The sequence below is a fragment of the Aethalodelphis obliquidens genome, unplaced genomic scaffold, assembly GCF_003676395.1.
Source record: "Aethalodelphis obliquidens isolate GAN/ISIS:26980383/991018 unplaced genomic scaffold, ASM367639v1 scaffold3, whole genome shotgun sequence".
In the NCBI taxonomy this organism is placed as follows: Eukaryota; Metazoa; Chordata; class Mammalia; order Artiodactyla; family Delphinidae; genus Aethalodelphis; species Aethalodelphis obliquidens.
This window is the reverse complement of record NW_020837947.1, coordinates 27,701,618-27,720,320: the sequence shown is the minus strand read 5'-3', so window position 1 is coordinate 27,720,320 and position 18,703 is coordinate 27,701,618. Positions and strand designations below refer to the sequence as shown.

General features: G+C 38.6%; 1 protein-coding gene across 3 annotated transcripts in view; it reads right to left on the bottom strand.

Moving 5' to 3' along the window:
• AHI1 (Abelson helper integration site 1) overlaps positions 1–18,703 on the bottom strand; it is a 215,619-nt gene that overhangs the window by 6,421 nt on the left and 190,495 nt on the right. Inside the window, exons 26-29 of one of the 3 annotated variants that reach the window (XM_027085784.1) lie at positions 17,218–17,320; positions 5,661–5,740; positions 2,995–3,167; positions 38–302 (exon numbers count right to left, since the gene is read on the bottom strand). In XM_027085784.1, coding sequence (XP_026941585.1) covers positions 5,729–5,740; positions 17,218–17,320 — 115 coding nt within the window. In that variant the 3' untranslated portion in view covers positions 38–302; positions 2,995–3,167; positions 5,661–5,728. Of the gene's footprint in view, positions 1–37; positions 303–1,941; positions 3,168–5,660; positions 5,741–17,217; positions 17,321–18,703 lie in introns of those variants that run through there. The other 2 variants (XM_027085763.1, XM_027085773.1) reach the window with 2 other exon arrangements.

Here is an 18,703-nt window from a genome sequence, read left to right as displayed (position 1 = left end):
TAATAATTAGAGCAGAAGGATATGATGAATGAAGTACCTCATTACCAAGTTTGCTTTCCGGGTCTCTGCAGAGAGTAGCTGTCTGCTTTTGCCTAGCTGGTCCATTGTTAACCCTAAATGATGCTGACATTCAGTTCGCCTGCAGATAATTGGGTCCATCCACAGACTGAGTTTGCCACTCAACAGAGCCTTTTGATTGACGTGACTCTTGATGTTTTTATTTTCTCTTATGTGACTGGGATACTGTTTCTTGAATAAAATGTTACTGTCCATGTGTTAGTTTGAGTCCACAGAATCGATTCCTTAAAAAAATGTAAGAATTAGAGTATGGAGTAAAGATTTTGCAAAATAAATATGGGGTAAAGACATTATCAGTTTTTTTAAAAAAAATTCACTCAGATATGGTATTTCATTTTATGTAGGTCACGGCTGCATGGAAGACATATGAGATGTTTCTAGTCTCTGAGTGTGGTTGTACGTTCATCAGGTTGCTTCCTTACTCTGTGTGGGCTGGAGACCAACTCTAGGTGCTACTGGCTCACTGCACCCAGCACCTGAGGTGGGTGGGGACCTTTGAGGTGCCCCAGTGGAGTATGACAAACCTCCATGGACAGCAAGCAACACACTGACTGACCGTGTGCACTTGGACAAGTTGCTTAACTTTCAAAGCCCCGGTTTCCTTATTTGCAGGGCAGGGAAGATTTTATCTTCCTCCTGGGTTTGAAGTGAGGACTGAATGAGGTCACGTACATAAAGTGAAGATTTGGGGAATCTCTTCTGTAGTCAAGTCCAATGAGGTAGAAATCAACAAATATAGAGCTTCAAAAGTTGGACTAGTGAAAAATGTTCCCATAATCTACTTAACAGATATGGACCTCAGATGGAAATCATTGAAATACGTATAAAAGTATAAGGTCATGAGTTTTTTATATAGTTTCTAGAACTTTCTAACCCTCTGAAAAATAGTTGTGAGTTAAATATATGACTAAAATAACATGACATATAAAGTTATAAAATGATAAGTTATTTCCCAGATAGTCTTGCTGAACTTCCTAAAGAGAAAATATCTTTCTCTAATAAAACTTTTCTGTAACTGAAAAATAAAATTAATGTCAAGTATCCATTTTTTTTGGAAAGAAACCTTACGAAAGGTTTCAAAAGTAGCAAGTGTTAACCATTTAAAACACTGATTTCATATTTAAAAGGTGCATCTTAAACATGAATTTGCATTCATGGTGTAAAATATTTCAAGTTTTAAATCTTTTTAAAACTTGCTTTTTATTCTAGCTTTGCAAATCCTATTCATTGTATAGTTTTGATACCGAAGAAACTCGAATCTTCAAGACAGAGTAGAATCAATAATTGGGAAATTAATTTGTAAGAATGACATTATTTATTATCTAGAAAAGATAGTGTCAAATTGCTACTTGTTTGTAGAAAAGAGACTATAAAATGGGATAGAATTCAATAATTTTAGGATAAAAATAAAACAAAGTTAATTTATTACTAAGTAAATAGTCTGATTTCTCTGCTTGATTATAATTTGGACTTATTACTTGGAGGGCACTCTTATGGTCTCCCCCACCCCATCTCATCTTAGAAGGTGGTGAAGATTATTAATTAATAATAATTAATCTATTCACAAACATAACCCAAATCTTGCTTTGTCAACAGGACAAAAAAGAAAAGAAATGGGCTTTGAGTAGAAACAACTTTTCCTGGTGTTTGCCTCAATTGTTATTTTTGCCTTCAGTAGTTACAATATAAAAATAACCCTTTATTTTTCATATGAACATTGGGATTTCAGCAAATGTTTAGCTCCTCTGACATATTATTTTATTATTGTCTTGATTTAAAATCATTTTGCAACTTGCTGAAATTCTTTGTAATTAAAACCAAAATCAGAGAATCTACACACATCTCAAAACTATGAGCTGAAACTGCAGAGAGTCACATATTTTTATTTTTTTCATTATCAAGTGCATTAACAAGAAAGAAAAAACAAGCCTGTACAAGGGTGACTCAAGCTGGCTGGGTCCAGCTGTACCTGAAGCACAGACGTGTGCATCTAGAACAGGGGAGCTTGGTACTATCGGAACACATTTCTGTGCTAATGGCTGAGGGCTTCAGCAGTCATCAATGCCACTCACCACTTTCAAAAATGCCCTCCTCCCCCCAAGTTCTACACAGCACGGGCAAGTTTACCAATTTTCATGCCTCTACAACATGTGCAGGGGTAAGAGTCAAATATATTTCTACTAGAAGATTTTTCACATCCGGTATACATCTGGGCAAAATTTACACCTCAATGCCCAACACTGTTTTTCTCACTTCTTACTTTAATGGAATCAATTGTCTAATTTGGTAAATAAGTTTTCTAATTTTATATTAGTTTTGACCTTCTTGAAGTTACATATTTTATTGACAGACTTAAAATCACACAGTTTTAAGAAGAGTCAAGTGAAAAACAAAGAGATGAACTTTCCCATTTTATAACATCTCACTTCAAAATATATGGTCACATAGTAATGACACTGTTACTCTGGAACTAAAGAAATAAATAATTCAATGTAAAAATTTAAAAACAAATTAAAAAATTTAAAAACAAGGTAAACATTTGTTACCTTTTAATGCCTTTCTTACTTGGACCATTTTGAATACACAAAATCCTGAAGCTGCTTATCTTTATTTTAAATAAAGTTAAATTTAAATAGCAGATATTTCATATTCTGAGTATATCATCACACACAGAACCACATTACAGATATAATATTAAATGATTACTTTATGGACATCCTAACAATGCAAACACTTTTTCCTCATATTTGCTGTGTGGCAATTATGGTTTTTCTTTATTGATTTTTCCAAGAATGGTAATGTAATTTTGATGCAGTTACTAATAAATACAAGTACCAATACTTTGATCAACAGCAAACACAATGGTTTATAACAATTAAGCTTTTCAAAAGGCCACATTTATTTTTCCACCCATACCTTGCTTCTGATTTTTCTAGATTCTTTCATAAGGATAAGAAATAGTAGAGCCTTCCTTTCTTCCTGGCCATCTGAAATTTCTGAACTCTGAAGAGAAATTCCATTTGGTTTAATTTGTCATTTCATTTCTGTATATTTGGTTCCTTGCCCCTTCATTCTTCTTCAGCTCTTTACTAGAAGAAAATGACACAAAATGTACTAAATGAACTTAAACAATACCTTCTAGTTACAACAAATCTTGGCATGCCCAGGCAACAGCACAAGTAATAAAACACACACACACACACACACGACCAAAATACTAATTTGTCTTCTTGAACGTACTTCTAGTTTAACTTCTAGAATTAACTTCTAGCTTGCCTCTTGAACATACAGTTAAATTAACATCTTTTAGTGTCATCAGCAGTTGCTAAAGGCCTGATCCATCACTGACTAGTTAACTTAAGCAAAAAAGAAATACATTTCTCAAATACAGACAATAAGCACTGCAAACCCTCAGTAACTTCCAGAAATTAAGTGCAGGCAATCAGAGTTTATAACATTCTTCATTCACTGGAAAAAAAATTGTCATGGAAGATGCTTCAGGTTAGTGACTGGAAAGCATATAGGCCATTTTATTAAACAGCACTCTTTCATTTAGTCTATGGCTATGTCTTCTTTTAGAAGTGAGTAAACTATTATAGCTTTTCAAATAAATCCAAAAAATGGTATGTGGCATTTTTGATTGACAAAGGTAGTGACGGTTAACTATGTATCTAGATGCAGCTTTGAAATAAAACAAATTATACCATGAATAAAAGTCAAGAACCAATAGGCAGATGAAACAAGATGTTGCTTCTTTAGAGACCATGTAGTAAGTACACCAAAACTAGAGGGTGATAAACTAGGGGTTGAGCCTGAAATTTTTTGATGCAATTATTTACATATCAGTGATGAGTATCTGGACTTACACAAAACAGTTGTTGTCCTTCTTCTGAACAGAAAGGGTTTAACATTTGGTTGCTCTTAGAAAACAACTTCAATCTAAGGATAATGGCAAGCTGATTAGGTGGTGGTCAATTCCATTGATCACTCCTGAGAAAAGTAGAGGCTAGAGCATCATGGCAAAAAAGGATGTGCTAATAACCATTCCCTAACCCTAAACCGGAAGGTTAGGGAACATCTGTGCCTTTAGGGACAGGCCCAATCTTTTACTTTTTAAATTTATTTTACTGAAGTACATTTGATTTACAATGTTGTGTTAATTTCTGCCGTACAGCAAAGTGATTCAGTTATACATATATTGTGTGTGTGTGTATACATATATATATATATGGATATATATATATATATATATATTACACACACACATTCTTTTTCATATTCTTTTCTGCTATGGTTTATGGCCCAATCTTAAATAAATGGTTGTACTGCCTTTCCATATGAGGGAAAAAAAATCCTTTGTCAGTCCTTGTTTCCTGATTTTAAAATTTTTAAACCAGTATTATATAATATATAGAAGCCCCAAAATGTTTCAAGTGAACATGCTCACAAACGCAACTAAGGTAGACTATAAAATGGTACAGCTATGGTGAGGTAAGGTACAATCTCACCAGGGGCAAAAAAGGGCATCATACTGTCCTGGTGTGTATATAGGTACAGCATATAAAACTTGCCTCAAATTAGGGTCTGACAAAAGTGGGGAAGGAAAGGCTCAAATGGATGCTGAGCTCAAGTCCCCCAGAGACCCTATAAACGTCTGCAAGGAACAGCGAGGAAGGTAAAGGACCTCAGAGGAGTAATGAGACAAACAGGGTGAGAGGAGGAGTTTATGAGAGCGGTAGGACAAAACCAAGGAAGAAAAACAGAAAAGGGAGGGAGAGGAAGAGAACAGCTGGAAACGAGTGAGATGGATCCTGCACAAGACAGTAGGACAAGTTAAATCAATCAGACTGAGGCTGCATTGTGAGAAGTAAACACAGGAGCCAGGAGGACCCTCAAGAGGGGGAACCTGAAGAGAAACTTAACTGGAAAAAGCTAAAGTAGGCAGTAAAGATAACATATTTAAGGGAAATGACTCAGACTAAGAAGAGGAAGGAACACTGAATACAGAATGACAAAGACTATCTATGAAAGGGAGAAAGGGGACAGAATAAAAGGAAAAGGAGAAGAAACTTCCAAGTGCACACCTTGGACAAGGAACAGCCCCCTTCTGACAACAGGGAACGAGCAAGAGGGACACAGCAGCACGATGATGGCTGCTGACAGCACAGGGACTGAACACCTAAGAGGCAGCAGAGACTTGCTGACAAGGGAAGAGATGTCATCTAAGTAAGACACCAGCAGGAAAACAAACCCAGGTTTTCTCTGTGGTATCTCCTCATAAAGTATCCTCGTAACATAACAGAGGGAGAGAGTAACAGAGTGAGGGCCGATAAAGGCAAATCATGTGAAAAGAGAAAGGAAAATCTCACAGCAGGATTTTGAAAATGAGTAAGAAACCAGGTTAGTGTTTGTGTGTATGGTATGTGTGAAAAATAAGACTCCTAAAAATACTGGGCCCTACTCCACAAGAAATTCAATCCAATGAGTATTCCCTGAAGTTTTACTATGTGGCCAGACACCAGGCTAAGTACTGGGGAGAGAAAATGTGAGCATGCTATAGCCCCCGCCCGGCAAGTACTTACCATTTAATCAGAGTTAAAAGGCAAAGCATGAGGGACCTTCAAGATGGCAGAGGAGTGAGACGTGGAGATCACCTTCCTCCCTACAAATATACCAGAAATACATCTACATGTGGAACAATTCCTACAGAACACCTACTGAACGCTGGCAGAAGACCTCAGACCTCCCAAAAGGCAATAAATTCCCCACGTACCTGGGTAGGGCAAAAGAAAAAAGAATAAACAGAGACAAAAGAATAGGGACGGGACCTGCCCCAGTGGGAGGGAGCTGTGAAGGAGGAAAGGTGTCCACACACCAGGAAGCCCCTTCGCGGGCGGAGACTGCGGGTGGCGGAGGGGGTACCTTCGGTGCCGCGGAGGAGAGTGCAACCACAGGGGTGCAGAGGGCAAAGTGGACAGATTCCCACACAGAGGATCTGTGCCAACCGGCACTCACCAGCACGAGAGGCTTGTCTGCTCACCCGCTGGGGTGGGCGGGGGCTGGGAACTGACGACTGGGCTTGGGTCGGATCCCAGGGAGAAAACTGGGGTTGGCGGTGTGAACACAGCCTGAAGGGGTTAGTGCGCCACGGCTAGCCGGGAGGGAGTCTGGGAAAAGGTCTGGACCTGCTTAAGGGGCAAGAGACCACTGTTTCAGGGTGTGTGAGGAGAGGGGATTCAGAGAGCCACCTAAATGAGCTCCAGAGACGGGCGCGAGCCTCGGCTAACAGCGCGGACCCCAGAGACAGGCATGAGACGCTAAGGCTGCTGCTGCCGCCACCAAGAAGCCTGTGTGCAAGCACAGGTCACTATCCACACCCCCCTTCTGAGGAGCCTGTGCACCCCGCCACTGCCAGGGTCACTGGATCCAGGGTCAACTCCTCCGGGAGAACGCACGGCGCGCCTCAGGCTGCAGCAACGTCACGCCGGCCTCTGCCTCCGCAGGCCCGCCCCGCACTCCGTGCCCCTCCCTCCCCCCCAGCCTGAGTGAGCCAGAGCCCCCGAATCAGCGGCTCCTTTAACCCCGTCCTGTCTGAGCAAAGAACAGACGCCCTCAGGTGACCTACACGCAGAGGCGGGGCCAAACCCAAAGCTGAGCCCCAGGAGCTGTGTGAACAAAGATGAGAAAGGGAAATCTCTCCCAGCAGCCTCAGGAGCAGCAGATTAAATCGCCACAATCAACTTGATGTACCCTGCATCTCTGGAATACCTGAATAGACAATGAATCATCCCAAAATTGAGGCGGTAGACTTTGGGAGCAACTGTAGACTTGGGGTTTGCTTTCTGCATCTAACTTGTTTCTGGTTTTATGTTTATATTAGTTTAGTATTTAGAGCTTATTATCATTGGTAGATATGTTTACTGATTTGGTTGCTTTCTTCCTTTTTTAAAATATATATAGACATATATATATATCTTTTCATTTTTCTCTTTTTGTGTGTATATGTATGCTTTTGTGATTTTGTCTGTATAGCTTTGCTTTTACCATTTGTCCTACGGTTCTGTCTGTCCGTTTTTTTTTTCTTTTTTTTTGTATAGTTTTTGGCACTTGTTATCATTGGTGGATTTGTTTTTAGGTTTGGTGGCTCTCTTCTTTCTTTTTTTTTCTTTTGTGGTACGTGGGCCTCTCACTGTTGTGGCCTCTCCCGTTGCAGAGCACAGGCTCCGGACGCGCAGGCTCAGTGGCCATAACTCACGGGTCCAGCCGCTCCGCAGCATGTGGGATCTTCCCGGACCAGGGCACGAATCCGTATACCCTGCATTGGCAGGCAGACTCTCAACCACTGCGCCACCAGGGAAGCCCCTCTTTCTTTCATTTTTTTTAAATTACATTTTATTTTTTATTTTAGTAAATTTATTTTATTATATTTTCTTTTCTTCTTTCTTTCTTCCTTTCTATCCCTTCCTTCCTTCCTTCCTTTCTTCCTTCCTCCCTCCCTCCCTCCCTTCCTTTCTTTTTTTGTCTCCCTTTTCTTCTGAGCCGTGTGGCTGACAGAGTCTTGGTGCTCTGGCTGGGAGTCAGGCCTGAGGCTCTGAGGTGGGAGAGCCGACTTCAGGACACTGGTCCACAAGAGACCTCCTGGCTCCACGTAATATCAAACGACGAAAGCTCTCCCAGAGATCTCCATCTCAATGCTAAGACCCAGGTCTGCTCAATGACCAGCAAGCTACAGTGCTGAATACCCTATGCCAAACAACTAGCAAGACAGGAACACAACCACACCCAATAGCAGAGAGGCTGCCTAAAATCATAATAAGGCAACAGACAACCCAAAACATGCCACCAGACGTGGCCCTGCCCACCAGAAAGACAAGATCCAGCCTCATCCAGAAAAACACAGGCACTAGGCCCCTCCACCAGGAAGCCTACACAACTCACTGAACCAACCTTAGCCACTGGAGCAGAAACCAGAAACAATGGGAACTACAAACCTGCAGCCTGCAGAAAGGAGACCCCAAACACAGTAAGTTAAGCAAAATGAGAAGACAGAGAAATACACAGCAGATGAAGGACCAAGGTAAAAACCCACCAAACCAAACAAATGAAGAAGAAATAGGCAGTCTACCTGAAAAAGAATTCAGAGTAATGATAGTAAAGATGATCTAAAATCTTGAAAATAGAATGGAGAAAATACAAGAAATGTTTAACAAGGACCTAGAAGAAGTAAGGAGCGAACAAAGAATGATGAACAACATAATAAATGAAATTTAAAATTCTCTAGAAGGAATCAATAGCAGAACAACTGAGGCAGAAGAACAGATAAGTGACCTGGAAGATAAAGTAGTGGAAATAACTACTGCAGAGCAGAATAAAGAAGAAAGAATGGAAAGAATTGAGGACACTCTCAGAGACCTCTGGGACATTATATGTACCAACATTCAAATTATAGGGGTCCCAGAAGTAGAAGAGAAAAAGAAATGGACTGAGAAAATATTTGAAGAGATTATAGTTGTAAACTTCCCTAATATGGGAAAGGAAATAGTCAATCAAGTCCAGGAAGTGCAGAGAGTCCCAAAAGGATAAATCCAAGGAGAAACACGCCAAGACACATATTAATCAAACTATGAAAAATTAAATACAAAGAACAACTACTAAAAGCAGCAAGGGAAAGGCAACAAATAACATACAAGGAAACTCCCATAAGATTAACAGCTGATCTTTGACCAGAAACTCTGCAAGCCAGAAGGGAGTGTCAGGACATATTTAAAGTGATGAAAGGCAAAAACCTATAACCAAGATTACTCTACCCAGCAAGGATCTCATTCAGATTAGACGGAGAAACTAAAACCTTTACAGATAAGCAAAAGCGAAGAGAATTCAGCACCACCAAACCAGCTTTACAACAAATGCTAAAGGAACTTCTCTAGGCAGGAAACACAAGAGAAGGAAAAGATCTACAATAACAAAGACAAAACAATTAAGAAAATGGTAACAGGAACATATAAATCGATAATTACCTTAAATGTAAATGGTTTAAATGCTCCAACCAAAAGACACAGACTGGCTGACTGGATTCAAAAACAAGACCCATATATATGCTGTCTACAAGAGAACAACTTCAGACCTAGGGATACAGACTGAAAGTGAGGGGATGAAAAAAGATATTCCTTGCAAATGGAAATCGAAAGAAAGGTAGAGTAGCAATTCTCATATCAGACAAAACAAACTTTAAAATAAAGACTATTACAAGAGACAAATGACACTACATAATGATCAAGGGATCAATCCAAGAAGATTGAACAATTGTAAATATTTATGCACCCAATATAGGAGCACCTCAATACTTATGGCAAATGCTAACAGACATAAAAGGGGAAATCAACAGTAACACAATCATAGTAGGGAACTTTAACACCTCACTTTCACCAATGGACAGATCATCCAAAATGAAAATAAATAAGGAAACACAAGCTTTAAATGACACATTAAACAAGATGGACTTAATTGATATTTATAGGACATTCCATCCAAAAACAACAGAATATACTTTCTTCTCAAGTGCTCATGGAACATTCTCCAGGATAGATCATATCTTGGGTCACAAATCAAGCCTTGGTAAACTTAAGAAAATTAAAATCGTACCAAGTATCTTTTCTGACCACAACACTATGAGACTGGATATCAATTACAGGAAAAAATCTGTAAAAAATACAAACACATGGAGGCTAAACAATACTCTACCAAATAACCAAGAGATCACTAAAGAAATCGAAGAGGAAATCAAAAAATACCTAGAAACAAATGACAATGAAAACACGACGACCCAAAACCTATGGGATGCAGCAAAAGCAGTTCTAAGAGGGACGTTTATAGCAATACAATCCTACCTCAAGAAACAAGAAACATCTCAAATAAACAACCTAACTTTACACCTAAAGCAATTAGAGAAAGAAGAAAAAACCCCCAAAGTTAGCAGAAGGAAAGAAATGATAAAGACCAGATCAGAAATAAATGAAAAAGAAATGAAGGAAATGATAGCAAAGATCAATAAAACTAAAAGCTGGTTCTTTGAGAAGATAAACAAAATTGATAAACCATTAGCCAGACTCATCAAGAAAAAAAGGGACAAGACTCAAATCAACAGACTTAGAAATGAAAACAGGAGAAGTAACAACTAACACTGAAGAAATACAGAGGATCATGAAAGATTACCACAAGCAACTATATGCCAATAAAATGGACCACCTGGAAGAAATGGAGGAATTCTTAGAAAGCACAACCTCTCCAGACTGCACCAGGAAGAAACAGAAAATATAAACAGACCAATCAAAGCACTGAAGTTGAGACTGTGATTAAAAAACTTCTAACAAAAGCCCAGGACCAGATGGCTTCATAGGTGAATTCTATCAAACATTTAGAGAAGACCTAACACCTATCCTTCTCAAACTCGTCTAAAATATAGCAGGGGAGGAACACTCCCAAACTCCTTCTATGAAGCCACCATCACCCTGATACAAAAACAGACAAAGATGTCACCAAAAAAGACAACTACAGGCCAATATCACTGATGAACACAGATGCAAAAATCCTCCACAAAGTACTAGCAAACAGAATCCAACAGCACATTAAAAGGATCATACACCATGATAAGTGGGGTTTATCCTAGGAATGCAAGGATTCCTCAATACACGCAAATCAATCAATATGATGCACCATATGAAAATATTGAAGGAGAAAAATTATATGATCATCTCAATAGATGCAGAAAAAGCTTTCGACAAAATTCAACACCCACTTATGATAAAAACCTTCCAGAAAGTAGGCACAGAGGGAACGTACCTCAACATAATAAAGGCCATATAAGACAAACGCAGAGCCAACATTGTTCTCAATGGTGAAAAACTGACACCATTTCCACTAAGATCAGGAACAAGACAAGGTTGCCCACTCTCACCACCATTATTCAACATAGTTTTGGAAGTTTTAGCCACAGCAATCAGAGAAGAAAAAGAAATAACAGGAGTCCAAGTCAGAAAAAGATGAATTAAAACTGTCACTGTTTGCAGATGACATGGTACTATACACAGAGAATCCTAAAGATGCTACCAGAAAACCACTAGAGCTAATCAATGAATTTGGTAAAGTAACAGGATACAACATTAAGGCACAGAAATCTCTTGCATTCCTATACACTAATAATGAAAAATCAGAAAGAGAAAATAAGGAAACAGTCCCACTTACCACTGCAGCAAAAAGAAAAAAATAACTAGGAATAAACCTACCTAAGGAGACAAAAGACCTATATGCAGAAAACTGTAAGACAATGATGAAAGAAATTAAAGATGATACAAACAGATAGATATACGATGTTCTTGGATTGGAAGAATCAACACTGTGAAAATGAGTATACTACCCAAAGCAATCTATATATTCATGCAATCTCTATCAAACTACCAATGGCATTTTTCACAGAACTAGTACAAAAAAATTTCACAATTTGTATGGAAACACAAAAAGACCCCAAAGAGCAAAAGCCATCTTGAGAAAGAAAAATGGAGCTGGAGGAATCAGGCTCCTGGACTTCAGACTATACTGCAAAGCTACAGTAATCAAGACAGTATGGTACTGGCATGAAAACAGCAATATAGATCAGTGGAACAGGATAGAAAGCCCAGAGATAATGCCACACACATATGGTCACCTTATCTTTGATAAAGGAGGCAAGAATATACTGTGGAGAAAAGAGAGCCTCTTCAATAAGTGGTGCTGGGAAAACTGGACAGCTACATGTAGAAGAATGAAATTAGAACACTCCCTAACACGATACACAAAAATAAACTCAAAATGGATTAAAGACCTAAATGTAAAGCCGGATACTATAAAACTGTTAAAGGAAAACATGGGCAGAACACTCTATGACATAAATCACAGCAAGATCCTTTTTGACCCACATACTAGTGAAATGGAAATAAAAACAAAAATAAACAAATGGGAATTAACAAAACTTAAAAGCTTTTGCACAGCAAAGGAAACTATAAAAAAGATGAAAAGAAAACCCTCAGAATAGTTGCAAATGAAGAAACTGACAAAGGATTAATCTCCAAAATATACAAGCATCTCACACAGCTCAATATCAAAAAAACAAACATCCCAATCCAAAAATGGGCAGAAGACCTAAACAGACATTTCTCCAAAGAAGATATACAGATCACCAACAAACTCATGAAAGGATGCTCAACATCACTAATCATTAGAGAAATGCAAATCAAAACTACAATGAGGTATAACTTCACACCAGTCAGAATGGCCATCGTCAAAAAATCTACAAACAATAAATGCTGGAGAGGGTGTGGAGCAAAGGGAACTCTCTTGCACTGTTGGTGGGAATGTAAATTGATACAGCCACTATGGAGAACAGTATGGAGGTTCCTTAAAAAACTAAAAGTAGAACTACCATATGACCCAGCAATCACACTACTGGGCATATACCCTGAGAAGACCATAATTCAAAAAGCGTCATGTACCAAAACGTTCATTGCAGCTCTATTTACAATAGCCAGGACATGGTAGCAACCTAAGTGTCCACTGACAGATGAATGCATAAAGATGATGTGGCACATATATACAATGGAATATTACTCAGCCATAAAAAGAAATGAAACTGAGTTACTTGTAGTGATGTGGATGGACCTAGAGTCTGTCATACAGAGTGAAGTAAGTCAGAAAGAGAAAAACAAATACCGTATGCTAACACATATATATGGAAGCTAAAGGAAAAAAAAGAGTTTTGAAAAACCTAGGGGCAGGACAGGATAAAGACACAGACGTAGAGAATGGACTTGAGGAGATGGGGAGGGGGAAGGGTAAGCTGGGATGAAGTGAGAGAGTGGCATGGACAAATATACACTACCAAATGTAAAACAGACAGGTAATGGGAAGCAGCCACATAGCACAGGGAGATCAGCTTGGTGCTGTGTGACTACCTAGAGGGGTGGGATAGGGAGGTTGGGAGGGAGACACAAGAGGGAGGATATATGGGGATATATGTGCATGTATAGCTGATTCACTTTGTTATAAAGCAGAGACTAACACACCATGGTAAAGCAATCATACTGCAGTAAAGATGTTAAAAAAAAAGGGAAAAAGGCAAAGCATTTGTAACAGAAATAACTCTGAACTTGGAGCCAGAAGATCAAGTCCTAGTTCAGGCATTTTTTAACTCTGACTCTCAGACCTTGATTTCTTTAAATGCATAAAGAATGGGCTGTAGTAAAAAAATTTCCAAAATTACTTTTGTTTTAAAAGAAATGATCAAGTATAAACAGATAGAGAGATATACCATGTTCTTGGATTGGAAGAATCAATATTGTGAAAATGACTATACTACCCAAAGCAATCTACAGATTCAGTGCAATCCCTATCAAATTACCAATGGCATTTTTTACAGAGCTAGAACAAAAAATCTTAAAATTTGTAGGGAGACAGAAAAGATCCCTAATTGCCAAAGCAATCTTGAGGGAAAAAAACGGAGCTGGAGAAATCAGACTCTCTGACTTCAGATTATACTACAAAGCTACAGTAATCAAGACAGTATGGTACTGGCAAAAAAACAGAAATATACATCAATGGAACAGGATAGAAAACCCAGAGATAAACCCACACACCTATGGTCAACTAATCTATGACAAAGGAGCCAAGGATATACAATGGAGAAAAGACAGTCTCTTCAACAAGTGGTGCTGGGAAATCTGGACAGCTACATGTAAAAGAATGAAATTAGAACAATCCCTAACTGTATATACAAAAATAATCTCAAAGTGGATTAAAGACCTAAATGTAAGACCAGATACTACAAAACTTTTAGAGGAAAATACAGGAATAACACTCTTTGACATAAGTCACAGCAAGATCTTTTTTGACCCACCTCCTAGAGTAATGTAAATTTAAAAAAAAAAGAAACAAATGGGGCCTAATGAAACTTAAAAGCTTTTACACAGCAAAGGAAAGTATAAACAAGACGAAAAGACAACCCTCAGAATGGGAGAAAATATTTGCAAACGAATCAACAAAGGATTAATCTCCAAAATATATGAACAGCTCATGCAGCTCAGTATTAAAAAAACAAACAACAATCAAAAAACGGAGAGAAGACCTAAATAGACATTTCTCCAAAGAAGACATACAGATGGCCAAGAGGCACATGAAAAGCTGCTCAACATCACTAATTATTAGAGAAATGCAAATCAAAACTACAGTGAAGTATCACCTCACACCGGTTAGCATGGGCATCATCAGAAAATTTACAAACAACAAATGCTGGAGAGGGTGTGGAGAAAAGGGAAGCTTCTTGCACTGTTGATGGGAATGTAAATTGATACAGCCACTATGGAGAACAGCATGCAGGTTTCTTAAAAAACTAAAAATAGAATTACCATATGATCCAGCAATCGCACTACTGGGCATATACCCAGAGAAAACCATAATTCGAAAAGACATATGCACCCCAAAGTTCATTGCAGCACTATCTACAATAGCCAAGTCATGGAAGCAACCTAAATGCCCATCGGCAGACGAATAGATAAAGAAGATGTGGTACATATATACAAAGGAATATTACTCAGCCATAAAAAGAAACGAAATTGGGTCATTTGTAGAGACGTGGATGGACCTAGAGACTGTCATACAGAGTGAAGTTAGAGAAAAACAAATACCGTATATTAACGCATATATGTGAAATCTAGAAAAATGGTACAATGAACTGGTTTGCAAGGTAGAAATAGAGACACAGATGTGGAGAACAAACGTGTGGACACCAAGGGGGGAATGCGGGGGGCAGTGGTGGGATGAATTGGGAGATTGAGATTGCCATATATACACTAATATGTATAAAATAGATACGTAATAAGAATCTGTTGTATAAAAAATAAATAAAAAAACAAAAAGCAAAGAAAAAAAAGAAATGATCAAGTGTATATATATATATCAATATATGCTGAGTAGAAAAATTAGAAAATACACACAGTAAAATGAAGGAAAAAAAATCACTATAATTCCACCACTTAGTGATAACTACTGACATTTATTGATGTATATTGTTCCATATTTTATGCATATGTTATATAAAAACTATTTTATAATCATCCTCTTTTAACTTAAAAATTTTTCATCATTCCTTCCACATCTATGAACATACTCCTATAATATTTTCACTATTTGAAATAGTCACATGGTGTTCTCACATGGTGTTCTATTACATAAATGCTTCATAATTTAATCAATCCTGGGCTTCCCTCGTGGCACAGTGGTTAAGACTCCGCCTGCCAATGCAGGGGACACGGGTTTGAGCTCTGGTTCAGGAAGATCCCACATGTCGTGAAGCAACTAAGCCCGTGCGCCACAACTACTGAACCTGCGCTCTAGAGCCCGCAAGCCACAACTACTGAGCCCTCATGCCACAACTAACGAAGCCCGGATGCCTAGAGCCCGTGCTCCGCAACAAGAGAAGCCACTGCAATGAGAAGCCCGCGTACCACAACGGAGAGTAGCCCCCGCTCGCCACAACTAGAGAAAGCCTTGCACGCAGCAACAAAGACTCAACGCAGCCAAAAAAAAAATGATAATAAATAAATTTTTAAAAAGTAAGTTAATCAATCCTTTATTCATAGTAATTGAATTTTTTTTCCTTCTATTTTTAAAACACTGCTTGAAGGAGTAGCCTTTTAACTGAAACTCCGCATGTATACTTAAACATTTTCCTACAGTAAATTCCTGGAAGTAGAATATTCAGGTCAAAAGACATGAACAATTTGAAAGCTTAAAATAAACAAGTATTACCAAGCTATACTCCACAAAGGATTGTTTTAATATATACTATTATCAGCAGCATATGAGGAAACCCACCTCCCCATACTCTCATCAACACAAGGTTGTATCAGTTTGAAGCCTGCTGCCATTTTCTGAGGGAAAAATACCATCTCATTTATTGTTTTAATTTCTATTAATTCGATCACTGTAATTGGACATTTTTCGTATGTTCACTGTTTTTTATATATATATATATATATATATATATATACACACACATATATCCCTTTAAGAACGTCCTGTGCACCCCGTTTGCCAGTTCTCCTACTGATATACTTCTTTTCCCTTTTGACTTTTTAGAGCTTTTTATAAGTTAAGGGTATTAACGCTTCGTCTGTCACATGTTTTGTGAAATTCTTCCTGATCCCAGCTTATTGGTTGTTTTTAGATTCTGCTTATGGCATTTTTTTCTCTCTGACATAAATGATTTTAAAGTTTCTATTATTTAGAGCTAAAAATCTGTTTCAAAATATGTTTTCCGATTTTGGTATCAGTGATAAAAAGTCATTCCTTAACACCCATGATTATAAAACTATTGATTTATAAACTTTCTGTATAATGAGATTTTATTTTTTGCCATCCAAATCTAAAAATACTTATGAAAAATTTGAATCTAATTCTCATTAAGTATCAATTTCATAAAAGTGTACGTGATAGAGCTTAACATTTTCACTGTCAGCAGACAAACTTCACTTCTAGTAATAGAGAAAACGGAGGCCGCCTTCTTTAGAAAGTCTTTTCCTGTCCTTCTTATACTTTATCTCTCACCAGAAAACATCATCATTCAAACTCATTTTGTCTCACTTGCCTGTCTCAGTGGAGAAAGTAGCGCCACCTTCTTGTTTCAAATTCTACTCTTTTAATTATTCTCCTTATCCTACACCTTGACTGGCTCTTCTCAAGGGGCTCTTTGCTCTGGGGTTATAAATATTCCTGTCATTCTCTCCTGTATAAAGATCTTCCTTACATCCTGTGTTTTCCACTAGTTTCTGCACAGCTTTTTCTTTCTTTTGAAGTCCAACTTCTGGGAGAAGCAGCCTCTCCTGACGGGCCTTCTCTCTACGGGCTGGAGACAATCTGACTCATGCTTCCAGGACCCTCCATTCAAAACCATCTTCTCCCAGGTCACAAACAGCCTCTTGGTTGCAAATCCCAAAGGCATTTTTCAGCCCTTATATTACTTCTGCTGTCTTTGATACTTGTCCTTGTTGACAATGCCTTTCCTAAACCTTCCTGTTGACTCCGTGACATGACTGTCTCCTGGTTTCCTCTTACCTCTATGAGGGTGACTTTCCGGCCAGTTTGCTCGTTCTTCTTCCCCTGCACATCCATGATGTGTCTGTGGTCCTCAAGGCTCTGTTCTCTGCCCACCTCAGAACTGCAGGAGGGGAAGATTGGACACAAGGAGCCAGTGAGAAAGCTGATGCAATAGCTCAGATGGGGCTCGGACTTAGGGAAGTGGCAGTGGGAATAAAAAGGGGAGATAAAGGGGAGGATCTGAGAGAAAAATATTCGACAGATGATATGAGCGATTATATATGTGGGTGGGCAGCAGGGAGTCACTGAAAATAACGTAGAGACAATAAACCTTAGTTGGTTTGGCTCCTTTTTACTGTATCAAGGGACAAGAATAAAATAAATTTTACTTCTTTCAGAAAAACATTAGCTGCCTGGGAAAAACCAGGAAGATTTTATCAAATTAAATAGAAGAAAGTGTGTGTGTGTGTGTGTGTGTGTGTGTGTGTGTAAAAGAGCAGGAGATTCCTTACTGACAAAGAAGGGGTGAAGGGGTGAAAGAAGGGGTGAAGTTTATGCATAAGAAAACAGTGATATCCTGACCTGTGAGATGGGGAATGCAGCTTTTCAAATGGTGTAACAGTAACATAGAAAACAAATATTTTGTGGATGAGTGTTTAGTAATTCAAGTTATGTTAGAAAAAAGAAAATACAAAAACAATGAAAGAAGGGAAATTCAGAGAATGGAAGGCAGTGTCCCCTTTCTAGGATGTCTAGGAATGGTGGGAGACATCACAACAGAGCTTGAAAAAGGTACAAGAATTTCAAAATCAGGCAATAAGAGGACTGAACAGTGACTGCTGTGGACTGAATTGTATTCTTTCACAGGCTGAAGCCCTAACCCCCAAAGTGAATATATCTAGAGATCGGGTCTTTATGGAGGTAATTAAAATTAAAGGAGGTCATAAGGGTGAGACCCTAAGCTACAGGACTGGTGTCCTTATAAGAAGAGGAAGAGACACCAGAGAGCTCTTTCTCTCCACACATGCACAGAGGAAAGGCCATGTGAGGACACAGCAAGAAGCTGGCCACCTGCAAGGCAGGAAGAGAGGCCTCACCAGAAACCAGCCCTGCTGGAACCTTGATCTTGAATTTCCAGGCTCCAGAACTATGAAAATAATATTTACATTGTTTAAGCCACCCAGTTGGTGGTACTGTTACAGCAGCCCGAGAAGACTAATATGGAGATGTCTAAGTAAGTAAAATGAAGTCAGATGACTGAGAAGGAAAAGGCTCAGAAGCCACAAAGATGAAAGAACAAATAAAGTACGTCTAGAAAGGAGGAAAATGATGAGAGAGAAAGGAAAAGTTGAGTTCTGAAGCAAAAAGCATCGATAACTTACTGCCTATCTCCAGGGAACCTACAGCTTAGCATTAAAGTAAAAATTCAAATGTCTGTGGATGCCAGGGTGACAAGGAGAGCGAGGAAAGCAAGGCAGGAATAATACAGCAGGACCCTGGTAAA